Genomic DNA, 26,702 nt, shown 5'->3' with positions numbered 1-26,702 from the left:
TGAGGCAACCTCTACAAAACCTGCTTTGTAGTGCTGTAATTTTACACTGTCTGATAGTAACAGTACACATCCCAAAAGCCTTCAGTTTTAGTCCAATCTAGCTACACTGTTTCAGCTAGTATTTCTGGTTAAAGTTAATAGGGATATCTCTGGATAAAGAGAAGGAGAATATATCTACGTGCTTTTAATGTAACAGTTAACTCTCTACTAACTAGAATAGTATTCTGCAGCAGACATTTTAAAATCTAAATTAAAGCCAATGCACCAGATCTGATTTATTTGCTGAGTATTCTGCTTTTGTAATTTAAAAAATACCAAAAAAGTATATAGTGATGTACGTGCTATTTTTACTTTACCAAAGGATGAACTTCTGTCTCATGCCTGTAACAATTTCTAAGCTTTTACATTTTACTTTCTTAACATGGAACTTCTTTGTACGCTAGTAGGAAAAAAGAAAGAGATGGATGACTTTGAATACTCGAGAAAGTATTACTGAAAGCCTGCAACTGAATTCTAAATTATACTTGCTGTTGAAAGGGATGCACATCATCACAACATCAGAAGCAGCTTCAAAACAATCTTCAGAGCAGGAAACCACAGTATTACAAAGTACAGAGCTACTGGTTCCTTGAATTCAGATAGTGCCAGCCCAAACACTGGTCCTGTTCGTAACTACAAACTGAGTCTTCTGCTGCTGTCGTCTCTCGTACAGGTACAGGAGGAGCTGAGGATTCTAGCAATAAACCAGTAACCAGTGCTGTCTAGGTCCATCTTAAGTTTAACAGTTGAGCACTTACCTGCACCTAATAAGCAAGGAAGGGCTCTCTCGTGAGTAGCCTGCCATTTGAGCACTATCGTGGCTTTCGAAAATCACACACTGAATTCTACCTCGAACAGGCTCCTTAGTTACATTGCTCAAGCCTCAGGATGGATGAAGAATCAGCATCACTGACAGCATTATTACTTCATCTTTGTATTAATTGAATCCATCCTTAGAAGCGCGCTGATTGACAGGAGGAAGGTGCTGTTAACACTGGGGATGACAGCCTTGGGGGGGGTCCTGGATCTACGGGAGCATTGGACAATCATCAACGGCATGCAGTTCAACAAAGGTAAACGCCGGCTTCTATATCTGGCTCGGAGCGACGCCGTCCAGCTTGGCAGCTGGGCAGCTGGAGAGCCGCTCAGAAACAGCACTCGCCGTCCTCACCGCACAGCGGCACTTCCCGCTCCCACGGCGCCGCTCCTCGCGCCGCCTGCCTCCCTTCAGCGCTCCGTTCCGGGTTTGCCTCCCGCTCGCGAAATCCGCAGCGCGAGGAGCTGGCGCCGCTTACGGCACAACACGCTGCGATGCAAGAGCACGCCTGAAAGCACCGACGCCGCAACCCGATAACGCAACCCGTACAAAGCGGCGCGTGACGGCGCGGAGGCGTGTCCAGGGGGCGGGCGGGGCCTCCCGGGGCACGGAGCTGCGCTCGGCGTCCTGCGCCCCGCCCCCGAGGAGCGCCGCGCGCTGCGGAAGGGCGCGCGGAGGCGGAAGGTGGCGAGGCGGGGCGCCGCCGCAGGAAACCTCCGAGCGGTGCCGGTGTTCGGCGGCCATGGTGCGGCTTTACAACTTGCACCCGTTCGGGTCGCAGAGAGTAGTGCCCTGCAAGCAGGAGCCGGCGCAGTTCTGCCGCGGCCGCGACGTGCTGTTCGCGGCCAGCGCGGCGGCCAGCTGCGGGGTGGAGGTGTTCGCCGTACGCCGCGAGGGCCGCTGCGAGCCCTTGGGCTCCTTCGCCACCCTGGGCCCCGTGCTGCGCATGGCGCACAGCCGTGCAGGTCAGTGCCGGGCGGGTGGCCTCTGCGAGCGCGGAGCCCGGAGCTGCTGCCTGGCCGCGGCGTCTCCTCTGAGAAGAGCGCTGCTCTTACAGTGGGCCCCCGTCGAAGTAGCGTCGGAGCTCTGGAGCCGTGTGTTTTCCTTTAACAGTACGTGAAGTACGTTTACCTAGCGAATTAATTTGCGCTCGAGATCTCTCATTGAAGAAAACCCGGTAAAGGCTGTACTCTGGAACGCTATGTGAGAGCTGAGAATTTAAGATACTTTTTGTAATGTATTTTATTGGGTTCGCAGGTAAGCAGCTCAAACGCTGTCGTGTGTTCTTTAACGACTTAACAGTCCTTCTGCTTTCCCTTAAGGAGACTATTTGGTGACGATTGAAGAGAAAAGCAAAGCAACTTTCCTAAGAGCTTATGTGAACTGGCGATGCATGTCTGCAGGCAGTTCTCGTGTTTGTGTCCGGATGGTGGGTCACAAGATGGAGGAGTCGTACACCGAAACCTTAAAAGAGCAGATGTCGATAGTGGAAATGGCACTTTCAGATCCTCCGCTGTGTATTTCATGTTGTCCTGTAAATGGAGATCTTCTTGTGCGCTGCAGGAATAAGCTAGTCATGTTCTGTTTGAAATACCTGGTCATAAACCAGACTTTGACAGTATTAGACTTTGAACGCTCCTTGATTTTACACACTGATAACTTCATTCCTGCCGAAGTTGCATTTTGCGCTAGGCACATAGCGATAACAACAGAGTTGGATGTTCTAATCCTGAAACTGGACCTGGTCCAGCATAGTGCAGACAGGGGAGAGCAATGCTGGTGTCTTCTGGTGAGCTCAACCCAAGGGTAAGCTCTTCCACTTATTCTCTTTTTGTGATCGTTGTCTGCTTTGCCTTACTCTCTTGATTATATTGCGATTATAACATCTTGATATCTATTGATTATACTCAATTATATTGTGATTATAACATCTTGGTTATCCAAGCAGAAAGCTGTTAGAAAATCTTTCATTTATAATTTAAGAAATTTTAAAAGGTTTGTGCTTCTTGAAATGGAAACTACACCTTAAAAAAAAAAAAGAGGTCAATAAAATTTCAGATGGGAAAGATATCAAATGGAGTTTTCTTCATTGGTGGACAATGGATTTTAGCGCAGACAACTCACACTGGGTTGTTTTCAATACTTAAAGCCAAATAGAAAAGCTCAAAACATTTTTGGGTGCAATTAGGATTTGTTTTCTGGAACTTAGGTGTGTTGAAGATCACACAACCTTGTATCATAGCTACCTTTTTCTTTCTGAAAACCTTTTCAACCAAATGACAACATTTTTTTATTTGTTATTTGGCTGTTTACAGCACAGGTTGCTTTGGATTTGCCTTATACTGAGCAGCTTGCCTTTTAATAGAGTCACAAAATGGGTGGGTTGGTAGGGACCTCGGAGTCCGTCCAGTTCCAACCCCTGCTGTGGGCAGGGGCACCTCCCATAGACAAGGTGCCCAAACCCATCCAGCCTGGCCCTGACTGCCCCCAGGGATAGGGCACCTACAGCTGCCCTGGGCAGCAGTGCCAGGCCCTCGCTGCCCTCTGAGAGAAGAATTTCTTTCTTATATCCGATGTAACTCTGCTCTGTCTCGGTTTAAAGCCATTACACCACGTCACGTCTCTCCATGCGCATGGAAAAAGTCTCTTCATCTTTTTCATAAGCCCTGTTTAGCTATTGGAAGGCCACGATCATTTTTCCCCGGAGCCTTCTCCAGCAACCCCGGCTGTCAGCCTGTCCCTGCAGCAGAGGCACTCAGCCTCTGGGCATCCCTGCGGGCTCCTGTGTCCCCACTCCTACAGGCCTGTGTTCCTGTGCTGGGGCCCGGAGCTGAATGTAGCTCTGTGAAGGACTGGGGGAGCAGAGGGTGAGAACCACCTCCTTTGCCCTGCTGGCTTCATTTCTGAGGCAGCCCAGGGTATGGTTTATGTGAAAAGTCGATTGTTCTTGTTTTCTAGTGTAGCTCGTCTCAAAACGTCATAGTTTGTGGAAGCCAATGCTAATTAGTTTCCTGTAGTTGAAGTTTTTAGTCGATATTGTATCAGTGTCAGTGTTTTCTTATTGCTAAATGGAATTGTTTGAACACTTTGATACATTTCCATTGTTTAGGTATAAAAGATGAAGACCTTGCAGCTCATAGTTTGCAGCTTGAATTAGATGAGTTTGTCATATGTCAGAAGCCAGTGGAACTGCATGGGGAAGAAAGTAAGCTTTGTAAGATACCCATCACACTTGAGTCCACAGAGTTGTCTACAGAAGGCAAAAAGCACTTTCAAGTGCAGTATCTCCTTTTCAGGTATTACAAATGCATTTTCCCCTGCAAGGGTTAACTGCTATGTTAGTAATTCCATGTAACCAGAATGAGCTCACATCTTGCTGAAAGGAAAATCCTGGTGTTTTGGCTTCTGGGATGTTTGTGTGCTGTGTATTTTTTATGTTGTTGCTTTTTTTTTTTTTTTTGATCTGCTGTGAAGATAACTGTGATGCAAATGAAGATCCTTACTTGGCCTTGCGAATCCTAAGCTTTATTTAATGTTGTGCAAGTGGCGAGTTAGTACAGTTAAATGCGATTTAACTGGTGATTTTGCAGTATTGGTGATGTTTAATACCGGTTTTCATTGTACATCCTTGTATTCCATGAAGGGCACACATGACAGCTTCGCTTGTGATGTATCAGGAGGGATGGTATTTTCTCAGCATACTGGATGACAAAATAGTTTAGATTGGAAGGGACTTGCTGAGTCCCTCTCCTTAACATCTCCCTGCTTGGGCAGGATCAGCTGGACTAGGCTTTCCAGGACTCGATCCAGCTGAGTTTGAGTAGCTCCTTACTGGGCAGCCTTTTCCAGCATTTGGCCACCCACAGTTCTTATACTTTCATGCCAAACTAGCAGAGCAGTTTTACACACCTTATTCTGGAGTAACTTGTGTGCAATTTTCTTAATATTTACAACAAGCCTACTACAAAATGTGACAGTCAGAAATAATCACCAGTCCTGACAGCGATCAAGGCACTGCCTTCTGCTTGTTTGTTCTGTGGGGTTCAACTCCAGCTGAAGCGATGGTTACTTAAGTACTTTTTACCAAAAAAAAGTTCTCCCTTTGTGCAGCTGGGGACGGGGAGTTTACTAAGTATCTTCAGCCCTAAAAAACAACACCTTTGGTTTTGTTAGTAATCAAAGCCTTTAAACTTTTATCTAAAACTGTTGAAGCTTTGGTATTGCAGTCCAGCTGTGAATTCCAAAGCAAAGCAAGGAAAAGGATGAGATGCAATAGGAAAGACAAGTAGGACTGAGGGCTGCGCCATGTTACATTGTGTTCAGTTGAAGAAGGGATGGGGAAAAAAGAAAAGTTAAATAATGGTTCAGATCCATTTTAGTGTGTGTTCAGCACTGTCACGGCTTTACCATATTTGTTATCGGTACTCCACATCATAACATCATGAAAAGCACTGGGAATTAAGGAGTTAATGCCCCATTTCTGTGGACTGCCAATTTTCCAGGTACCCGATTCTCAGAAGAGAAGAATTGCATACCCCAGAGGACTTTGCATTCAGAGGGGGAGATAAAACTCCTTGCAGGTCACGGAACTGGTCTCGTTTTTTTTGCTGCCTGGCGTCGTGTGTGGCTTGCTCCCCAGCCATTTCGCTTTCAATTCAATTTCAATAAGGCCTTTGGTTTTGGACACTCTCTCTGTCTCATTTTATTTGATTTCTTAGCCTCGGTTCTAATTATACATTGTATTATATTGTGTTATCTTGCATTCCAATATCAAATGTAGTAAGTTAACCTTCCTCCTCAGATCGTTGCCACTGTTCATTTGTAGGCCCGTCTCCCTGCCCTTCCCCCTTTTCCCTTTCTTAAGGTGTGGGTCTCTGGGTCCCCAGCCCCATTAGTCGCAGAATTGGGCTGAAACGGCCCAAAACCATTGACACTCCCCTCCTCTTTTCTGGGCCTGTGGGCCTGTCTCCTCCTGTCATGGACACAGATCTAGAGATAACTCCGTGACATTCATCAGATCCCAGCACTGAATGCATGACTTGTGGAGGAGCAAAGAAAGGATTTTTGGTTGCAAAAACTTGAGGTAGTTGCCTCTAGCTGTGCTACGTGTTTCTTGGCCTTGCTAAGATAACTGTATTAGCAATAGGAATGAAGGATAGTTGAGTATAAAAACATCAACTCTGGGTGTTACAGCTGTTGCTGTTTACTTGCTTGGAGTAGATGATAGCTTCTTACTGACTTCCCATGTTGTGTTTTTTCCCTCCAGGCATTTTACACCAGACCAGTCCCCTTTTGGCTTTTGTGAAGAGACGAAGCTGCACCCTGTTCAGTTCCTCCCTGTTTACCAGGCAGGTAAGCGCACATGTGGGGGAGCAGTATGAGTTAAAATACCAGTTAGCAACACTGAAGGAGGAAGTCTATTCAAAGACAACTCTCAGTGGTTCTCAGTTACTGATTTTGTATCACGAAAGAGACACTTTTTATGTCGCATAAATAAAGTTATCCTCAGTGTTATTGTATGATATTAGGATGCCTCTCAGAGTTAATAGCAGACATCAGAGAAGTACATCTTAATATTAAGGTACAGGTTATCTTTATTTCAAGCTTTAAAATAGAAGGGAGCGAAAACTAATTTTAGGCTTCACTAAGATGCACTCACTCAAGCCTCAACATAACCATGGAAAAATGCTTTATATCAGATCGTCTTTCCTGCTCACCCAGTTTCTAGTTTTCTGGTAGCAAAGCCATATTTAAGCTGCAGGTGTCTGAAATGAAGAAGCTACTTCACAGAATGGTCAGGGTCAGAAGGGACCTCAAGGATCACGAATCTCCAACCCCCCTGCCACGTGCAGGGCCACCAACCTCCCCATTTCATACCAGACCAGGCTGCCCAGGGCCCCATCCAACCTGGCCTTGAGCACCTCCAGGGATGGATGGGGCATTCGCAGTCTGTCTGGGCAGCTTCTCCAGCACCTCACCACTCTCACAGTAAAGAATTTCCCCCTGACATCCAACCCTACATTTTTCCTCCCTCAACTTCAAACCATTTCCCCTTGTCCTGCAGTTATCTACCCTTTCCAAGAGTTGATGCTTGTTATTCAATTCCAGCTAACTTTTCCCTTGTGATTTATAGACTTCAACAAGAAAGTCTGTAGAATCTGAACGCAGGCTTTGCCTACTAAGAATGATCAGGCTGCTCGTTCCATTCATGGACATTTAGTTCTAATGACTCTGCCTGGAATTATAGAATCACAGAATTGCTTGAGTTGGAAGGGACACTTAAAAGTCATTTGGTCCAACTCCCCTGCAGTGAATGGAGATGCCCACAGGTCGATCAGGTGCTTACAGCCCCATCCAGCCTTACCTTGCACGTCTGCAGGGACAGGGCACCTCTCTGGCCAGCCTGTGTCAGTACCTCACCAACCTTACTGTAAAAACTTCTTTATATCTCATCTAGATCTCCCCTCTTTTTCCCAGTTTCTTTTTTCCCAGTTTCCATGTGCTATTCGATCTATGGAAATTCTTCACTTGTGAGTACATCCATGCTTCTGTTGTAAATTACTTCCGATGAGATAACAAATTGATTGTTACCTGCTGATATGCTGTTGTTCATATTCTTTTCAATAGCTACTAATAAAACTGGTCTGGAATTTGGGCACGTCTGAGAGTGTAGTTTTGGCATCAGGTCACAAAGAAACAGAATGGTTTTGATTTATGAAGTATATGAGATGCCTTTTTTATTGTTATGTCTAGGGAGTTCTATGACAGCAAATGAGGAAACTGAGAAGAGAGAACTACTGAGTCTCTTCTGCTTTTTTTCTTTGCCTCATGTTGGATATCTCTACTCTGTTGGGAAGTTAGTAGAACTGATTTCTACTTACCAGTGCTCGGAGAGGTCAGAGCAGGCAGTTCTTACTCCACAGTTCCTGCATGTCATTACAAGGTAACTTTCTTTTTTTTTTTTTTTTTTTTTTTTTTTAATATATTTTCCTCTTTGGCTCATTTATGAGTCCTTCGCAGCCTCTTCGGTCATTCTGGGTGGATTAATGTTTTAGTGCAGAATACCCATCTGTCTGCATCACAGAGCTGATTCTGTCTAGTTTTTGTGCTGGATTAATTCAAGTTTTCACTTTTTTTCTTCATCAGTGTTTCTTCTTTCCTTCTAGTGAGAGCCTGCAGTGTTACACAGTGCGGTGCAGTGCAGCAGCAGCTCGTGATGAAGATCCATGCATTGATACAACTGTGAAGGTGCATATCTCATATTTTTTCTAAAAGAATGGGGCAGCAATATGGCAGTTGTGTTTCATACTGAAATCCCATTTGTTTCTATTCGCTATGACAAATAACATCCAAAATTAATATTTTACATCAGCCTGTGGCATATTCTCATGTAATGGTCTGCAGGTGTATTGCTGCAATCTGTTATTGCTGTTTACGATTCTAGAGGATTAATAGAATATTTTAAAAACCTGTAAAATCATGTACACTTAGAACAAAAATCATACTCTCCTGTATAAATCTGAATGGAGGGAGCAGAGATTTCCCATATTGCGGCTGACGATGTTTGCAGAACCGGCCTGTCTTGAAACTTAAACTTTGGTCTTTTCTCTCTTTCTTCTTTTTTATTTTTGTTCCTTTTCTCGGGTGTCTTTGAACTGGCAGTTTTCTTAAGAGGAGTGTAAACATTTGAACATGTCTGCCTACCTGATAATGTGTTGGTTTGTGTGTTGGTTCTTTTTTCTTTCTTTCTTTCTTTTTTTGTTTTTTTTTTTTTTTTTGAAGAAGTTCTGAAGTTCAGAAGTTCTGAAATGCCTTGATTATAAAAGGCTTTATTTTGCAGAGGCAGCCTTCTTGTAGAAGGCCCTTCTGGTGTTCCCTTCTATGGAAAGATTTAGGGTTTCTCTAATACATTGACTATATAATGCTTGTAATGCTTAGCTAGCTGGATCACTGACTTTGCAGTAGACTTTCTTTCACTTTTAAAACTAGCTCTGATTGCAGTGGCTGCTTGAGACTGCTGTCTCCTGAGCTGTGATCATCACTACCTAAAGAGTTGGCTGTGAGTACTTAAATAGTTCATTAGGTTTAAGCTGTATTCTGACCTGTGTAATGTAGAATTGTTTGCGTTTTAAGTAGTGATGCTTTCAGCCCCAGTAGGCATTGACAATCCTACCTTTAGTGTTTAGTCTCCTAAATATATTCCTGTTTCTATTTTCTGGATACTTACAAAAACACAGGTTAATTTTTCTTGTCTGATAGTCAAAGCACTTGTTTTCTAGATACTTCCAAATTATGGGCTCTGACTTTCTCTTTCCAACAGGTTTGGTTCAAGTACTGAAGCGGTGCATTTTCTGGGAAGCACAAAGCCATGGAACTATACGTATGACTCCAGAACAAAAAGTGTAGAAGGCAATATCAATGACCCTAAAATTGTTCACCCAGAATTCCTCAACATGTGGTGGGACACCTATACAGTTAATATTTTACCCTTACTAGAACAGAAAGAAGTTGATGAAGAAAATACCACAAGTGCAAACCTGGTATGTATCTTAATATTCCTGTGGAAACTACCTATGCAAACAGAATAGACTTTGTGTGATCTCACTTGTTTCCCCTCCTGTGCAACTGAAAGCGTGGGTGTGGATTAGTTAGTGAGATACAGAGATTCTTGGTTTTTTTTCTTCTTTCATTTCTGGAATAAGGAATAATGCAGATTAGAAGAATATTAAGTGGTCTTGAGCATAGTTGATTGCTATGCTTAAAATTAAGTGCAGAATGATGCACCAGAAATGACAGTGTAGTAACTTCAGTAAACTCATCCTTAATGTGCTGCAGCTATTCAAACATGAGAACCCCCAGTTGAGCATGCAGTATACATACACTTGCAGTCTTGCATGGTACAACCTACCTAGGTAGGCCTGCAATAATTAGGGAATAGGCTACTTAAATAGACTTGCAGTAATAAATGTTGATACTTGCAAAACCAAAATAATGCTTCTTATTCTAGTTGTTAAACAGAATTCAGTAGTATGACTGCAAACTTGAGTCTCAGATTAGTACAGTGACTGATTCAAGTTTTTAATCCTTCTCAGCCTAAAGTTACAGAACTTTGGAGATGTGCTCTATCTCTTGTGCACTTTTTCTAATGAGCTGTTTGCAGCTATCAGGCTTGATCTATACTCTGGCTTTCTCTTGTGGCTTTTGTAGAGAGGTATGAGGAACTAAACCCCTGACCCTCCCTCCCCCACCTCTTTCCTTGAATGATTTGTTACTCTGTTTTATTTTGCTAGGAAAGCTGCACAGTCCCTGCTTGTTGGTGATGCTTGGTGCTATGCATGAGAACATCTACTTGGTTGCCCTCTTATGTGGCCTGTTGCTTGCTTAAAGTATGCAAAATCTGTCTGTATTTTTTAGTCTGCCTTTTATTTTAGGCAGAGGTTACAGAGGCAGTGTCCCATATGTCGGTATCGGCACCACCACCACCAGTATTACCAACCATATCTTCAGAAGAACGCAAGGCTCGGTGGGAACAAGGCCAAGCTGACTATATGGGAGTGGATTCTTTTGATAACATCAAGAAGAAACTGGACTCCTACCTTCAGTCGAAGTGCCATTTTCAAACACTGGCACTACAAGGACTTGTTCCAGAACTAACAGCTAGGAAAGGTTGTAGATGATGGACAATTATGCTTGCGAGTAGCTTGATGGAAAAAATTCTTGGCTGAAGGCCTCTGCAGTGCTACAGATAAAGACAGTGCTACAGATAAAGCAAGAGCTAGGAAGCAGAATTCATTTTCCTTATGTTGTGATCAGCTGGCTCAATGTATTCATTGAAACTGGGTTTGCACCTTAGCTCATTAAGGTGATTAGCAGTGACTCCTTTGCTTGCTATTTTAGGTCTCAAATGTGATTTGTGAGATTGCTCATACACTAAATGATTGCCATTCTGCTTTACCATTAGTGAGAGATAAAAGTAATAGCACTGCTTTGATCTTCTAGTCCCAATTGCACTGATGTTTTGACCAGGTTTTTACACATAGTGCCTACAGCGTGGCAGAATGCATTTGTTCAGTTCTGTATTCTTCAGGCTTAGTAAACGGAGTTTTTCTCTTACTTGAAATCTTCATGCAAAAATAAAAACTTGTCATGCTTTTCTGTTTTTTTTTGTAAACTCTTGAGAAAATAAAAAAGAGATCTTTGGAGCAATCTAAAATAACCCAACTTTGTTCATTCCATTCTAGCTATCATTAACAAATGTCCAGCTTCTAGTTCTGTAATTTTTAATGGAGTATGTAATCAAGTGCCAGGTTGCTGCTGGAAGAAGTACCTGCAGAATGGAGCTAAGAGAATCTGTATTTTGGTTACTGAAGAACAATCTGTAACGTGATACTGTTTTTAAAACAAACAGTAGTGATGCTATCTTGGCAAGTAAAGATGAAGTAGCTGTACCTACACGGGTTAGGAAAACTCTCTCTTCCTTGTGTGCATGGCCACCATCATGCCACGCGCTATATTTTGAGACAGAGAAAAGTAGTAAAAGTACAAGACAAAACTCACAGTGACAGCCTTCTGAAGAGAGGGTGGCTGCTGTTTGCCTTTAGTTCAGATCCATCCTTTAGCTACAAGTGTAAACAGAACCGAATTACTTAGCATTCAGTGTGGTACCTGTAATCTGTATTAGTCCAGAGACATGTATTTTCTTATATCTTTATAAAGGAGGATTTTGGCAGGAAGCTAGTAAGGGTTGTTCAGCTTTAATCCTGGAGATAAACAATTAGCAACCTGCTACTGTTTGCTGGTAAGGAGAAGCTATGATCTGCATGTGAGAGTTAATTGAGGTCCTGGTCATTGTTCAGCAAAAAAATGGTAAAAAGGAGGTCCAGGTCAAAGTAACTTACAGCTATTTAAAAGTTAATAGCATTTGAACTCTCAGTCATAATGTTACAACTAACCACTTTTTTTTTATTTATTTATTATTATTTGAAGTTGTTTGGAAGCAGGAAGAGTTAGTAATTACAATCTACAGTGACAAAATATACTTTACCCAGCAAGTACAAACACTGAAGTTTGGCATGCACACAAATATTCTCTGGGTAACTTTAAAGTACTCTCGAGGTCAGCTGAACAGTCTTAGTTTTGCTCTGTACACTTACTAGAGAATCAGCAGGTTCTTTGACTTTCAGTTGCAGACAACTGTAAGTGTAAAAAGCATGAGACTACACCAACCTGAAAATTTGGTTTAGCATCTAAGTTTTATTACATTCAAGAAGATAAGATACTGAATAAGATAAAACCTGCATGTTTCAGATTAACAGGTATAGTTAGTAAATAATTAAAACTGGGGAAAAAAAAAATTTACACTAACCCTTGACTCACCTTATAATGTTCAATAAATTAACATTGTCATTTTCTGCCATTATTTTCTCCATAATTAACAGGCAGCATTAGCAGAACTGTACAGGCCTCTTTAAATCACCCTATCAGAATAATTTGATACAAAGACTTTTTTGTGAAGTTTGTAGTCAGTGTAATAACTGAATCACTGCTATACTCAAAACGATAATTCAGAAGCTTTTAATGCAGGGGACAAAGGTGGCTAATAGCTTTGTCTTTGGAATTAAAGATGCTAAAGTTCATGACTGCAGAACCTCACTTGCAGACCATGCCACACTCCAAGAAAGAACAATATCCAAAGCCTGCTTATACCTTGTGAAAAGCAAAAAATAATCATTAAAAAAAAGCACCACCGAGAAACTCAGAAGCTCAAGTCACTGTACAACTTGCCACTAACTCAGTTAAGTTTTTTATTTGGCTTTGGAACACTGAACCATCATCTAGTTAAGAGAAAACAATACTGGTGGTTAGTTTCATAATCATTTTTTAACTCAGCCACTCTGCAAAATATACATTATTTTTTAAAACAAGCAGTGATGTAGCTTGGCTAGCCGTTGAAATGGGTCCCTTGCCAATGGAATTTTAGCTTGAAAAAGGAAACAAAGTTAAATCTCTCATTCGTAGTCAGGAATTGTTTCTCCAGCTTACATCTAAACCTGAAAGTTTGTTTTACATAAACTATGCAAAAACCTGACAATTCATTTGGTTGTACCTCTGCTTTCCTGCTTTTTTGTCAGACTTCCAGGACTGTAACCAGCTACCAGGGCACATTATTCCACTGCCCATGTCTTGTTAATTCTTTGTCTAACAAACTCAAAGCATCACAGCACGTTTTCCTCGAGGCTAAGAAACTAGCTCCATAAAGTGCATTAGCTTGTTAAGCCACATATTTTGGATTCCTTCAGTTAACTCAGTTAGCGGCAGTTAGCACCCCACGTGAGGAGAAGAGCGCACTGGCGAATCGGTGGCCGCCGTTCGCCTCTGGCCCGGGTGACAGCCAATGGGAAAGCAGCTCGCAAGGGCTTTCCGGACCGTTACCTGACGGCCGTTGAGTCTCTTCGGCTGCGGACGTGTTGCGGTGGAGTGCCGTGCAGTCGAGGCTCCTGAGCCTAACGAGGCGCCATGGTGGGAGTGGGAACTCGGGTTGGGGAGAGGAAGGGAACCTGGGATGGCTTTTGCCGCGGCGGGTTTGGGGAGTCGAGAGTGACCTGTGCTGCGGCGGAGCTCGCGGAGCGCTGCCGCTTGCGGCCCTGCGGTGGCGTAAGGCCGTGTGTGGGAGTGGAGAAATTAACAAGAGAGCTGAGAGTTCGAGGGAGGTGACGTGTAGAAGTTGTCTGGTGGTAAATGAGACAAAACAGGTGGAAAAGCAACGAAACCGGCTTTGCAGTGCGAAGGACGACGGTTGAGGGACAAGAACGCCTACCGCATCGGCGGCGGCATTTCTTGTGGTGCCTAAAACGATTGGGGGCTGCACGCAGCCAAGCAGAGGAGAGGCGTGTGTCCGGCGGCCAATGGCGTGCCACCGTGCCGTGAAGGGGCGCGGCTGTGCGGCGGTGTCTGCGCCTCTGCTCCCGCCCCAGACTGCGCGGGGCTGCGCGCTGGGGAACGAGAGCCTGGGGTGGTGTGAAAGCGTTGGAAGCTCATTGCCAACCCAATAGAAGTGCAGATAAATGCAGAGTGAGCCTCACTGGCAAAAGGCTAGTGACAGAACCACGAGGGTGAGAATTCAAACATGTAGTTGAAGATGAGAGTTTTGATGAAGCTTTAAAGACGCTCTCTACCTCTGTGTTTTCCTAGATCAGCTAAATACACAGTAATAGTATATAATATATGTATAGTATATAATAATAAGCTAGAATAAGAGTTTCAGTCTCAGATGTAAAACAAAATTGGGGTTTTGAGTGATTTAAACGTAAGTGCCATGCTTCCTCACCCAGATGATTTAGTAGAGGAACCCAAATATGAGTGGATTGCCTGGCACTAGTTATGTGCTTATTGTAAAGGAAAACATACTTAGAGGTCTTGTGCAGAAAAAATTCTTGCAACATTACTCAGTACATTATTGTCAACAGATCAAGGAAATAGAGGGTTATTATATAAAGAAGGCTTCTAAAACCAAAGAAAGGTGAAAAAGAGACTAAACGGAATATTATACACAGGATATACGTGCTCTGTGGTAAGGAATGATGATACTGCATTCATCCTGCGTGACCACGTGGTATCTAAGATCCTCCAACATTCTCAACGTTAAATCCTAGAATCTTTACAGTTGGTCATCTGGTCAAACTCCCCGGCAATGATTAGGGAAAAGCACAGCTAGATTAGATTGCCCAGGGCTTGATCCCACCTTGCCTTGTAAGTCTCCAGGAATGAGGCATCAACCACAACTCTAGGCAGCCTGTTCCAGTGCTTTGCCACCCTTGCTGTAAAAAACTGTTTCCTTCTATCCAACCTAAATGTGTTTTACTTTGTGACGTTCGCCTGTACCCACTGCTCAAGCCTGCTTAGGTCCCTCTGGATGGCATCCTGTTCCTCTGGTGTGTCAACTGCAGCCCACAGCTTGGTGTCATTAGCAAACTTGCTGAGGGTGCACTTGACCCCACTTTTGATGTTGCTGATGAAGGTGGTATCAAAGAGTACCAGTCCCAGCACTGATCCCTGGGGGACGCTGCTTGTCACCGATCTTCATCCAGACACTGAGCCATTGGCCACTGCTCTCTGGACTCGATTCTGCAGCCAGTTGTTCATCCATTGAACAGTCCACTCATCAAATCCATATATTTCATATATATTTTCATATATTTCCATATATTTAAGGACTGTGATTGAAGGACTCTGACACAATACCCCACAACATCCTTCTCTCCAAATTGGAAATACATGTGGCTCTTCTGTTGTCCGTTGATGCAGTGACACTGCCATAAAAGACTGCTAGGTTGGTCAAGCAGGATTTGGCCTTGGTGAAGCCGTGCTGGTTCTCCCTGCCTTCCATGTGCCTTAGCTCACAGAGGTGAGACTGATGGGTTGGTAGTTTTGAGGGTCATCATATTATCCTTCTTAGAAGTGGGTGTGCTGTTGACTTTTTCCAGTCACCAGAGACTGATTGCCAGGACTTTGCAGATGTCATGGAGAGTGGCTTGGTGACCACATCAGCTAATTCCCTAAGGACTCTGGGATGCATTTCATCGGGACTCATAAACTGGCAGATGTTCAGGTTCCTCAGGTGGTCAAAAACGTCATCTTTGCTTACAGTGGGAGGGACGTTGCTTCCCCAGTTCCCTCCTGCTAAACCAAACATTTGAGGGCTGTTTGGCGAGCAGTTATCAGAGAAGATTGAAGCAAAGCAGTTGTTAAGTACCTCAGCCTTCTCCTTGTCTGTTGTTACCAGATCGCCTGTGTCACTTACTAGGCATGGTATGCATTCCTGGACTTTCCTTTTCTGGATGAGGTACCTGTAGAAGCCTTTCTTGTTCTTCTTGGTATCCCTTGCCAAAGTTAGGCCAAGCTGGGCCTTGGCTTTCCTGACCCCCTCCCTGCACAGACTTGCAGCTTCTTTGTAGTCTTCCCATGGTACCTGTTTGCACTGCCTGTACGTTTTCTTCTTGCTCTTCCATTTGACCAGCAGGTCCTGGTTCAGCCACGCCTGTCTCTTGCCTTCCTTTCCTGACAGCGTAGATCAGCAGCAGTGAGTAGATTCATGCTAGCAGCAGACTGTTGGGTCATTTTAATTGTCACTCAAGCAGCCGAGGTAATAATGCAGCAGGGAAAGATCACTACGGTATAACCCACAGATAGCAAGTTATTTTGAGAGTGAAATCTAAGTGACGGATAGCCCCAGATCTCACGTTATCATTGTCCTTTTTTTTGTTTGCAGCGTGAATGCATATCCATCCATGTTGGTCAGGCTGGTGTTCAGATTGGCAATGCATGCTGGGAATTGTATTGTCTTGAACACGGGATCCAGCCTGATGGTCACATGCCCAGTGACAAAACTATTGGAGGCGGAGATGATTCATTTAACACTTTCTTCAGTGAGACGGGAGCTGGTAAACATGTTCCCAGAGCAGTGTTTGTGGACCTGGAGCCAACGGTAGTCGGTACGTACGCAAGATGCACATCTTCAATGTAAAACTACTCCTTTCCTTTCAGACTTTTGTGCGTTTTCAAAACACTAGGGGTTCTGAAAGGTGTATAGCTGGATGATGTTTTGACATTTTTGGTTCGTGTTATTTGAAAGAGATGAAATGATGGTCTATGGGTAATGTTTGGAAAACATTAAACTTCTTTGCAGATTTTGGATAATCTTTCCAAGTCACTGCACTACATCCACAGCTTCATTTAATTGCTATCCAGAATGCCTGTGCCTGCAGTGTAGTTCTCTTGAGTTGCCTCCATGTTCCAGGATGCAAATACTGCTTTGTGAGCATCCGATGTTTTCCCCTAAAGAAAGACACTGAAGTTGTACCAACTTCTTGCTGCGTTTGTTCATGGAAGCTGTCTGTAGGTTTTTGACGTTTCCTTTTACGTAGTATGTCATCCCTAGGCACCACATGCAGAACTCAGCAGATAAATTTTATGTTGGAATATGTATTTTTTCACTTGTAGATGAAGTACGTACAGGCACATATAGGCAGTTGTTCCACCCTGAGCAGCTCATTACTGGGAAAGAAGATGCAGCTAATAATTATGCCAGAGGCCATTACACCGTTGGAAAAGAGATTGTTGATCTAGTGTTAGACCGCACGCGCAAAGTGGTAAGAATTCGTGCTGCAGATCAATCTTTAAAATAAGTAAGATACAGCTCTAGAGCTACCTGTAGTTACAATTTGTTATGACACTTGTGTTGTTTTTTTTTTCTGGGGGGGGAGGGAGTTGTTTGTTTTTAAGAATTTTATGCATAGATTATGAAAAACAAAAAACCGGGAACTTGGTCCCATGCCTCCCCCCTCTTGAGTTAAATAAAAATTCAGTCAGTAAAACTTGAAAGTTCTTGTGATGTGGAACATCATTATTTGAAGATATTTTAAGGATACCTCAGAAGTGCGTTATAAAACCTTTAGACTGTAAGCACTTGTTTGTTATTTTTAACCTGAATCGCACCATTATGTGTCATTCAAAATATTTCCAGTACCCTGAAACTCAGATTTTGGTTGGACGTTCAGTAATTTCACATGTCTTTCTAGGTTTCCATAACCTGGTGTAATGTAAGAAATTCACTTAGCATGATGTGAATCAAAGTGAAGTAGTGATTGCCTTTCTGAAGTTGTAAAAATACTTTTTTTCCAAACCAAATTGATACTTGCTGCCATACAGAGTACAATAGTAGTTTAAAAGCTGCAAGCCTGCTGTAATTTCTAATAACCTTTCGCAGTGGTGCACAACTGCTCTTGCTTTTAGTAGGATAAAAAATGCATAAAGGAAAATGCTACATTCAAATGAGAAGATACTCATATTCAGAACAAGGTGTGCTGTGGTGGTTTTAAGTAAAAGATATGCAAGAAAAAAGTTACCTTTTAAAACAAATGATGAGGAAATAATTGCTTTTGAGTGTTTATTTTAATGTTGATGATTTTGGAAAAGGTAATAATAAATGTATGTTTTTTCTCTCTTGCTTTTTTCCATCCTATTATAGGCTGATCTGTGCACTGGGCTGCAAGGTTTCCTTATCTTTCACAGTTTTGGAGGAGGCACTGGTTCAGGGTTTACATCTCTGCTCATGGAAAGGCTCTCTGTTGACTATGGCAAAAAATCTAAACTAGAATTTGCAATTTATCCAGCACCACAGGTTTCTACTGCTGTAGTGGAACCTTACAATTCAGTTTTAACTACTCATACAACACTGGAGCATTCAGACTGCGCATTCATGGTAGATAATGAAGCCACTTATGATATATGTCGTCGCAACCTGGACATAGAACGTCCCACTTATACCAATTTAAATCGACTAATTGCGCAAATTGTTTCATCCATCACAGCTTCACTACGTTTTGATGGAGCCCTTAATGTAGATCTGACAGAATTTCAAACTAACCTTGTTCCGTACCCACGAATCCATTTCCCCTTGGTAACATATGCCCCTATCATCTCTGCTGAAAAAGCCTACCATGAGCAGTTATCCGTGGCTGAAATTACCAATGCTTGCTTTGAACCAGCCAACCAGATGGTAAAATGTGACCCACGTCATGGTAAATACATGGCCTGCTGTATGTTATACAGAGGTGATGTTGTCCCTAAAGATGTCAACGCAGCTATCGCTACTATCAAGACTAAACGTACCATTCAGTTTGTGGATTGGTGCCCAACTGGATTCAAGGTACTTTGATAACTTCTGAAGTGCTTGATCTTGGAAATAGTAGGAATTACGTGATATTTGGAGGTAGCGGTCGTTGTACTGTACTGTAACGTTCCTGTTACTGAACTGCTTACATTTCAGATTATATTCTTAAATATAATTCCCTGATACTTTAACTCAGATGAAAATTCTAAAACAAGTTACAGAATAGCAGTCACGGTTTTTGTAGGAACAGGCAGTACTGAGTGTCTGAAAATAATTTACAAACAGGTTGTACTGAAAAGCAATGCCAGGTTTTACTGCAAGTCTTCAAAAATCTCGGGAGCTTTGTACAGAAGGAATATAGGCAAGCCCCAAGCAAATGTAGAAACACTACATGAAGTTATTGAATTCAGTGCAGTAATTTCCCAACAATGGTTTTGAGATACCTTGAAGTGGTAGACGCTATCAGTTTCCGGACATGTGGAGCCTGACTGCTATCACTAGAGCAAACCTATTTTTTTCGTTGTGATTCATTTAAACATAGGCTCCTGTAAGTCGCCTTTTTACTAGATGAATATCAGGTTGTTCAGCTACTTCTGCTTGTTCTCAGTTGACTGGCAGTGTCACCTTCCGGACAAGAGGTCCATCCTTCCAGCTACTGTCCATGCATTCAGGACTTGCAAAGACCTAGATTCTTACGTTCTTTGTAGAGTCCAGTAGGCTCTTATGATCTGTTGGACAAATAACCTCTAGGCCAATGTAGCTAACGCTGGACCAGTTTGACCAGATCCTGAATTTAGGATTTAGTTAAATATTTTGATGAAGCGCAAAATAATTTTATTTAATTGTTCACAGTTGTGGCTACTGTTGTTGTTAACAGAAATAAGTCTTCAGTGCTTCCCAGTAATTAAAGACGTTCTCACTTGTTTTCTTGAAGGTGGGCATTAACTACCAGCCTCCAACTGTGGTGCCAGGTGGCGACCTTGCAAAGGTGCAGAGAGCTGTATGTATGCTGAGTAATACCACTGCCATTGCTGAAGCATGGGCTCGTCTCGACCATAAATTCGATTTGATGTATGCCAAACGTGCCTTTGTACATTGGTACGTTGGGGAAGGAATGGAGGAAGGAGAATTTTCCGAAGCCCGGGAAGATCTGGCTGCCCTTGAAAAAGATTATGAAGAAGTTGGGATAGACTCTGTAGAAGCAGAGGCTGAAGAAGAGGATGAATACTGAAAATGCGGAAGTAATAGAAAGTGTGTTCTGTAACAGCAACAAATGAATTGCAGAATCCTGTTCGCTTGCTTGCTTGTTTTCAGATGCAGTTTTAAATGTTGTACTGTTCATTTTTTTCTTTGTTACTGTTTACACACACAGTTGCTGCGTAAGAACCGTTTGAAATTACAGTTTTTGGTAGCATCTAGTCTTGCACAACGTAAAGATTAAATTACAAACTTGTGTACGTGTCTGTAACGCTGTATTTATCTATTTATCTATTTATCAATTTATCTAACTGTAGTAAGGGTAAGTGCCATTACACTTTTGGTCTGAACTAGAATATTTGCTAAAAGCACCAAACTTGCTACTTAAAAAAAATAAAATTAAAAAAAAAAAAATGGGGAGACTCAGCAGACAAAAGGTAAAATTTTCCAACCAGCGTGCCCCCTTACACTCAGTTCCACCTTAGATAGAAGGAAAATAAAATGTCAGATGACCTGCTTTACAATAGTCATGTTTTGAATTCCTACACTGACCTATGAAATACTTATGTGTCCTTTAATGCACAACTCTGTGGACACTGTAAGCTTTGATGAATTAATAAAAATTGGTCTTTTTTTTTTACCTGTTCTTACTGTTGGCAGAAAATACAACTTCTATTTGCGGGCAGTTATTTTGTGGTGTGTTTTTTTTGTTTCTGGCTGGTTGGGTGGGTTGGGTTTGGTTTTTCAGAAAAGCCATATGGTTTTCAGTGAAAAGGACTGGATGCAACTGACTGGTGTTAAGTAGCAGATGCTTCTCTTCACAGATTGTGTGTTCTTTTTTTTTTTCTAGGTGGAATGTCATTTGAGGCAACCTCTACAAAACCTGCTTTGTAGTGCTGTAATTTTACACTGTCTGATAGTAACAGTACACATCCCAAAAGCCTTCAGTTTTAGTCCAATCTAGCTACACTGTTTCAGCTAGTATTTCTGGTTAAAGTTAATAGGGATATCTCTGGATAAAGAGAAGGAGAATATATCTACGTGCTTTTAATGTAACAGTTAACTCTCTACTAACTAGAATAGTATTCTGCAGCAGACATTTTAAAATCTAAATTAAAGCTAATGCACCAGATCTGATTTATTTGCTGAGTATTCTGCTTTTGTAATTTAAAAAATACCAAAAAAGCATATAGTGATGTACGTGCTATTTTTACCAAAGGATGAACTTCTGTCTCATGCCTGTAACAATTTCTAAGCTTTTACATTTTACTTTCTTAACATGGAACTTCTTTGTACGCTAGTAGGAAAAAAGAAAGAGATGGATGACTTTGAATACTCGAGAAAGTATTACTGAAAGCCTGCAACTGAATTCTAAATTATACTTGCTGTTGAAAGGGATGCACATCATCACAACATCAGAAGCAGCTTCAAAACAATCTTCAGAGCAGGAAACAACAGTATTACAAAGTACAGAGCTACTGGTTCCTTGAATTCAGATAGTGCCAGCCCAAACACTGGTCCTGTTCGTAACTACAAACTGAGTCTTCTGCTGCTGTCGTCTCTCGTACAGGTACAGGAGGAGCTGAGGATTCTAGCAATAAACCAGTAACCAGTGCTGTCTAGGTCCATCTTAAGTTTAACAGTTGAGCACTTACCTGCACCTAATAAGCAAGGAAGGGCTCTCTCGTGAGTAGCCTGCCATTTGAGCACTATCGTGGCTTTCGAAAATCACACACTGAATTCTACCTCGAACAGGCTCCTTAGTTACATTGCTCAAGCCTCAGGATGGATGAAGAATCAGCATCACTGACAGCATTATTACTTCATCTTTGTATTAATTGAATCCATCCTTAGAAGCGCGCTGATTGACAGGAGGAAGGTGCTGTTAACACTGGGGATGACAGCCTTGGGGGGGGTCCTGGATCTACGGGAGCATTGGACAATCATCAACGGCATGCAGTTCAACAAAGGTAAACGCCGGCTTCTACATCTGGCTCGGAGCGACGCCGGCCAGCTTGGCAGCTGGGCAGCTGGAGAGCCGCTCAGAAACAGCACTCGCCGTCCTCACCGCACAGCGGCACTTCCCGCTCCCACGGCGCCGCTCCTCGCGCCGCCTGCCTCCCTTCAGCGCTCCGTTCCGGGTTTGCCTCCCGCTCGCGAAATCCGCAGCGCGAGGAGCTGGCGCCGCTTACGGCACAACACGCTGCGATGCAAGAGCACGCCTGAAAGCACCGACGCCGCAACCCGATAACGCAACCCGTACAAAGCGGCGCGTGACGGCGCGGAGGCGTGTCCAGGGGGCGGGCGGGGCCTCCCGGGGCACGGAGCTGCGCTCGGCGTCCTGCGCCCCGCCCCCGAGGAGCGCCGCGCGCTGCGGAAGGGCGCGCGGAGGCGGAAGGTGGCGAGGCGGGGCGCCGCCGCAGGAAACCTCCGAGCGGTGCCGGTGTTCGGCGGCCGCGGTGCGGCTTTACAACTTGCACCCGTTCGGGTCGCAGAGAGTAGTGCCCTGCAAGCAGGAGCCGGCGCAGTTCTGCCGCGGCCGCGCGGCGGCCAGCGCGGCGGCCAGCTGCGGGGTGGAGGTGTTCGCCGTACGCCGCGAGGGCCGCTGCGAGCCCTTGGGCTCCTTCGCCACCCTGGGCCCCGTGCTGCGCATGGCGCACAGCCGTGCAGGTCAGTGCCGGGCGGGTGGCCTCTGTGAGCGCGGAGCCCGGAGCTGCTGCCTGGCCGCGGCGTCTCCTCTGAGAAGGGCGCTGCTCTTACAGTGGGCCCACGTCGAAGTAGCGTCGGAGCTCTGGAGCCGTGTGTTTTCCTTTAACAGTACGTGAAGTACGTTTACCTAGCGAATTAATTTGCGCTCGAGATCTCTCATTGAAGAAAACCCGGTAAAGGCTGTACTCTGGAACGCTATGTGAGAGCTGAGAATTTAAGGTACATTTTGTAATGTATTTTATTGGGTTCGCAGGTAAGCAGCTCAAACGCTGTCGTGTGTTCTTTAACGACTTAACAGTCCTTCTGCTTTCCCTTAAGGAGACTATTTGGTGACGATTGAAGAGAAAAGCAAAGCAACTTTCCTAAGAGCTTATGTGAACTGGCGATGCATGTCTGCAGGCAGTTCTCGTGTTTGTGTCCGGATGGTGGGTCACAAGATGGAGGAGTCGTACACCGAAACCTTAAAAGAGCAGATGTCGATAGTGGAAATGGCACTTTCAGATCCTCCGCTGTGTATTTCATGTTGTCCTGTACATGGAGATCTTCTTGTGCGCTGCAGGAATAAGCTAGTCATGTTCTGTTTGAAATACCTGGTCATAAACCAGACTTTGACAGTATTAGACTTTGAACGCTCCTTGATTTTACACACTGATAACTTCATTCCTGCCGAAGTTGCGTTTTGCGCTAGGCACATAGCGATAACAACAGAGTTGGATGTTCTAATCCTGAAACTGGACCTGGTCCAGCATAGTGCAGACAGGGGAGAGCAATGCGCATATCAAGTTAGTACAACAGAAAAGCTGGTGGATGGAGGTAAGTACAGATATTGAACTTTTTCAGACTGAGAATCTGCTGATTACTGTCATTCATAAAGAAGGCTCAAACGTGATGTCATTCCATACTGCCTGCTTGCAATGTGTGGGAATTAACCTGATAACCTCCTAAATATATTCCTGTTTCTATTTTCTGGATACTTACAAAAACACAGGTTAATTTTTCTTGTCTGATAGTCAAAGCACTTGTTTTCTAGATACTTCCAAATTATGGGCTCTGACTTTCTCTTTCCAACAGGTTTGGTTCAAGTACTGAAGCGGTGCATTTTCTGGGAAGCACAAAGCCATGGAACTATACGTATGACTCCAGAACAAAAAGTGTAGAAGGCAATATCAATGACCCTAAAATTGTTCACCCAGAATTCCTCAACATGTGGTGGGACACCTATACAGTTAATATTTTACCCTTACTAGAACAGAAAGAAGTTGATGAAGAAAATACCACAAGTGCAAACCTGGTATGTATCTTAATATTCCTGTGGAAACTACCTATGCAAACAGAATAGACTTTGTGTGATCTCACTTGTTTCCCCTCCTGTGCAACTGAAAGCGTGGGTGTGGATTAGTTAGTGAGATACAGAGATTCTTGGTTTTTTTTTTTTCTTCTTTCATTTCTGGAATAAGGAATAATGCAGATTAGAAGAATATTAAGTGGTCTTGAGCATAGTTGATTGCTATGCTTAAAATTAAGTGCAGAATGATGCACCAGAAATGACAGTGTAGTAACTTCAGTAAACTCATCCTTAATGTGCTGCAGCTATTCAAACATGAGAACCCCCAGTTGAGCATGCAGTATACATACACTTGCAGTCTTGCATGGTACAACCTACCTAGGTAGGCCTGCAATAATTAGGGAATAGGCTACTTAAATAGACTTGCAGTAATAAATGTTGATACTTGCAAAACCAAAATAATGCTTCTTATTCTAGTTGTTAAACAGAATTCAGTAGTATGTCTGCAAACTTTAGTGTCAGATTAGTACAGTGACTGATTCAAGTTTTTAATCCTTCTCAGCCTAAAGTTACAGAACTTTGGAGATGTGCTCTATCTCTTGTACACTTTTTCTAATGAGCTGTTTGCAGCTATCAGGCTTGATCTATACTCTGGCTTTCTCTTGTGGCTTTTGTAGAGAGGTATGAGGAACTAAACCCCTGACCCTCCCTCCCCCACCTCTTTCCTTGAATGATTTGTTACTCTGTTTTATTTTGCTAGGAAAGCTGCACAGTCCCTGCTTGTTGGTGATGCTTGGTGCTATGCATGAGAACATCTACTTGGTTGCCCTCTTATGTGGCCTGTTGCTTGCTTAAAGTATGCAAAATCTGTCTGTATTTTTTAGTCTGCCTTTTATTTTAGGCAGAGGTTACAGAGGCAGTGTCCCATATGTCGGTATCGGCACCACCACCACCAGTATTACCAACCATATCTTCAGAAGAACGCAAGGCTCGGTGGGAACAAGGCCAAGCTGACTATATGGGAGTGGATTCTTTTGATAACATCAAGAAGAAACTGGACTCCTACCTTCAGTCAAAGTGCCATTTTCAAACACTGGCACTACAAGGACTTGTTCCAGAACTAACAGCTAGGAAAGGCTGTAGATGATGGACAATTATGCTTGCGAGTAGCTTGATGGAAAAAATTCTTGGCTGAAGGCCTCTGCAGTGCTACAGATAAAGACAGTGCTACAGATAAAGCAAGAGCTAGGAAGCAGAATTCATTTTCCTTATGTTGTGATCAGCTGGCTCAATGTATTCATTGAAACTGGGTTTGCACCTTAGCTCATTAAGGTGATTAGCAATGACTCCTTTGCTTGCTATTTTAGGTCTCAAATGTGATTTGTGAGATTGCTCATACACTAAATGATTGCCATTCTGCTTTACCATTAGTGAGAAATAAAAGTAATAGCACTGCTTTGATCTTCTAGTCCCAATTGCACTGATGTTTTGACCAGGTTTTTACACATAGTGCCTACAGCGTGGCAGAATGCATTTGTTCAGTTCTGTATTCTTCAGGCTTAGTAAACGGAGTTTTTCTGTTACTTGAAATCTTCATGCAAAAATAAAAACTTGTCATGCTTTTCTGGTTTTTTTTGTAAACTCTTGAGAAAATAAAAAAGAGATCTTTGGAGCAATCTAAAATAACCCAACTTTGTTCATTCCATTCTAGCTGTCATTAACAAATGTCCAGCTTCTAGTTCTGTAATTTTTAATGGAGCATGTAATCAAGTGCCAGGTTGCTGCTGGAAGAAGTACCTGCAGAATGGAGCTAAGAGAATCTGTATTTTGGTTACTGAAGAACAATCTGTAACGTGATACTGTTTTTAAAACAAACAGTAGTGATGCTATCTTGGCAAGTAAAGATGAAGTAGCTGTACCTACATGGGTTAGGAAAACTCTCTCTTCCTTGTGTGCATGGCCACCATCATGCCACGCGCTATATTTTGAGACAGAGAAAAGTAGTAAAAGTACAAGACAAAACTCACAGTGACAGCCTTCTGAAGAAAGGGTGGCTGCTGTTTGCCATTAGTTCAGATCCATCCTTTAGCTACAAGTGTAAACAGAACCGAATTACTTAGCATTCAGTGTGGTACCTGTAATCTGTATTAGTCCAGAGACATGTATTTTCTTATATCTTTATAAAGGAGGATTTTGGCAGGAAGCTAGTAAGGGTTGTTCAGCTTTAATCCTGGAGATAAACAATTAGCAACCTGCTACTGTTTGCTGGTAAGGAGAAGCTATGATCTGCATGTGAGAGTTAATTGAGGTCCTGGTCATTGTTCAGCAAAAAAATGGTAAAAAGGAGGTCCAGGTCAAAGTAACTTACAGCTATTTAAAAGTTAATAGCATTTGAACTCTCAGTCATAATGTTACAACTAACCACTTTTTTTTTATTTATTTATTATTATTTGAAGTTGTTTGGAAGCAGGAAGAGTTAGTAATTACAATCTACAGTGACAAAATATACTTTACCCAGCAAGTACAAACACTGAAGTTTGGCATGCACACAAATATTCTCTGGGTAACTTAAAAGTACTCTTGAGGTCAGCTGAACAGTCTTAGTTTTGCTCTGTACGCTTACTAGAGAATCAGCAGGTTCTTTGACTTTCAGTTGCAGACAACTGTAAGTGTAAAAAGCATGAGACTACACCAACCTGAAAATTTGGTTTAGCATGTAAGTTTTATTACATTCAAGAAGATAAGATGCTGAATAAGATAAAACCTGTATGTTTCAGATTAACAAGTATAGTTAGTAAATAATTAAAACTGGGGAAAAAAAAATTTACACTAACCCTTGACTCACCTTATAATGTTCAATAAATTAACATTGTCATTTTCTGCCATTATTTTCTCCATAATTAACAGGCAGCATTAGCAGAACTGTACAGGCCTCTTTAAATCACCCTATCAGAATAATTTGATACAAAGACTTTTTTGTGAAG

The 26,702-nt window shown here is 42.8% G+C and overlaps 3 protein-coding genes across 3 annotated transcripts in view; 2 read left to right on the top strand and 1 right to left on the bottom strand.

The window, feature by feature from the left end:
* Nucleotides 1-1,467: 1,467 nt before the first annotated feature.
* LOC125686004 (Hermansky-Pudlak syndrome 3 protein-like) lies at nucleotides 1,468-11,961 on the top strand. Its single transcript, XM_048929606.1, has 7 exons — nucleotides 1,468-1,968; nucleotides 2,179-2,662; nucleotides 6,123-6,208; nucleotides 7,610-7,799; nucleotides 8,023-8,104; nucleotides 9,177-9,396; nucleotides 10,147-11,961. Exons 1-6 carry the CDS (start codon nucleotides 1,599-1,601, stop codon nucleotides 9,192-9,194), a joined length of 1,230 nt encoding a protein of 409 aa, XP_048785563.1. The 5' UTR covers nucleotides 1,468-1,598; the 3' UTR covers nucleotides 9,195-9,396; nucleotides 10,147-11,961.
* Nucleotides 11,962-13,315: 1,354 nt separating this feature from the next.
* Nucleotides 13,316-19,763, top strand: LOC125685994 (tubulin alpha-3 chain-like). The gene is made up of 4 exons (XM_048929596.1): nucleotides 13,316-16,347; nucleotides 16,856-17,004; nucleotides 17,883-18,563; nucleotides 19,462-19,763. Exons 1-4 carry the CDS (start codon nucleotides 16,227-16,229, stop codon nucleotides 19,756-19,758), a joined length of 1,248 nt encoding a protein of 415 aa, XP_048785553.1. The 5' UTR covers nucleotides 13,316-16,226; the 3' UTR covers nucleotides 19,759-19,763.
* Nucleotides 19,764-20,097: 334 nt separating this feature from the next.
* The window catches only part of LOC125686010 (ferroxidase HEPHL1-like), a 35,475-nt gene continuing 28,870 nt past the window's right edge, over nucleotides 20,098-26,702 (bottom strand). The window contains exon 6 of the mRNA XM_048929612.1: nucleotides 20,098-20,204. The gene's annotated coding sequence lies outside the window, so the exon portion shown is untranslated. The remainder of the gene's footprint in view (nucleotides 20,205-26,702) is intronic.

The sequence above is a fragment of the Lagopus muta genome, chromosome 1 (assembly GCF_023343835.1).
Source record: "Lagopus muta isolate bLagMut1 chromosome 1, bLagMut1 primary, whole genome shotgun sequence".
In the NCBI taxonomy this organism is placed as follows: Eukaryota; Metazoa; Chordata; class Aves; order Galliformes; family Phasianidae; genus Lagopus; species Lagopus muta.
The sequence above is the reverse complement of the archived record's forward strand: the minus strand, read 5'-3'. Positions and strand labels throughout refer to the sequence as shown.

What these genes read in the sequence shown, in the direction of transcription:
- LOC125686004 (XM_048929606.1), top strand. Translation starts at nt 1,599, where the DNA reads ATGGTGCGGCTTTACAACTTGCACCCGTTCGGGTCGCAGAGAGTAGTG. An exon ending in CCGTGTGTTTTCCTTTAACA is followed by an intron (nt 1,969 to 2,178) that starts GTACGTGAAGTA and finishes CTTTCCCTTAAG; the next exon opens with GAGACTATTTGGTGACGATT. An exon ending in TTCCTGCATGTCATTACAAG is followed by an intron (nt 7,800 to 8,022) that starts GTAACTTTCTTT and finishes CTTTCCTTCTAG; the next exon opens with TGAGAGCCTGCAGTGTTACA.
- LOC125685994 (XM_048929596.1), top strand. Translation starts at nt 16,227, where the DNA reads ATGCCCAGTGACAAAACTATTGGAGGCGGAGATGATTCATTTAACACT. An exon ending in CCTGGAGCCAACGGTAGTCG is followed by an intron (nt 16,348 to 16,855) that starts GTACGTACGCAA and finishes TTTCACTTGTAG; the next exon opens with ATGAAGTACGTACAGGCACA. An exon ending in TAGACCGCACGCGCAAAGTG is followed by an intron (nt 17,005 to 17,882) that starts GTAAGAATTCGT and finishes ATCCTATTATAG; the next exon opens with GCTGATCTGTGCACTGGGCT.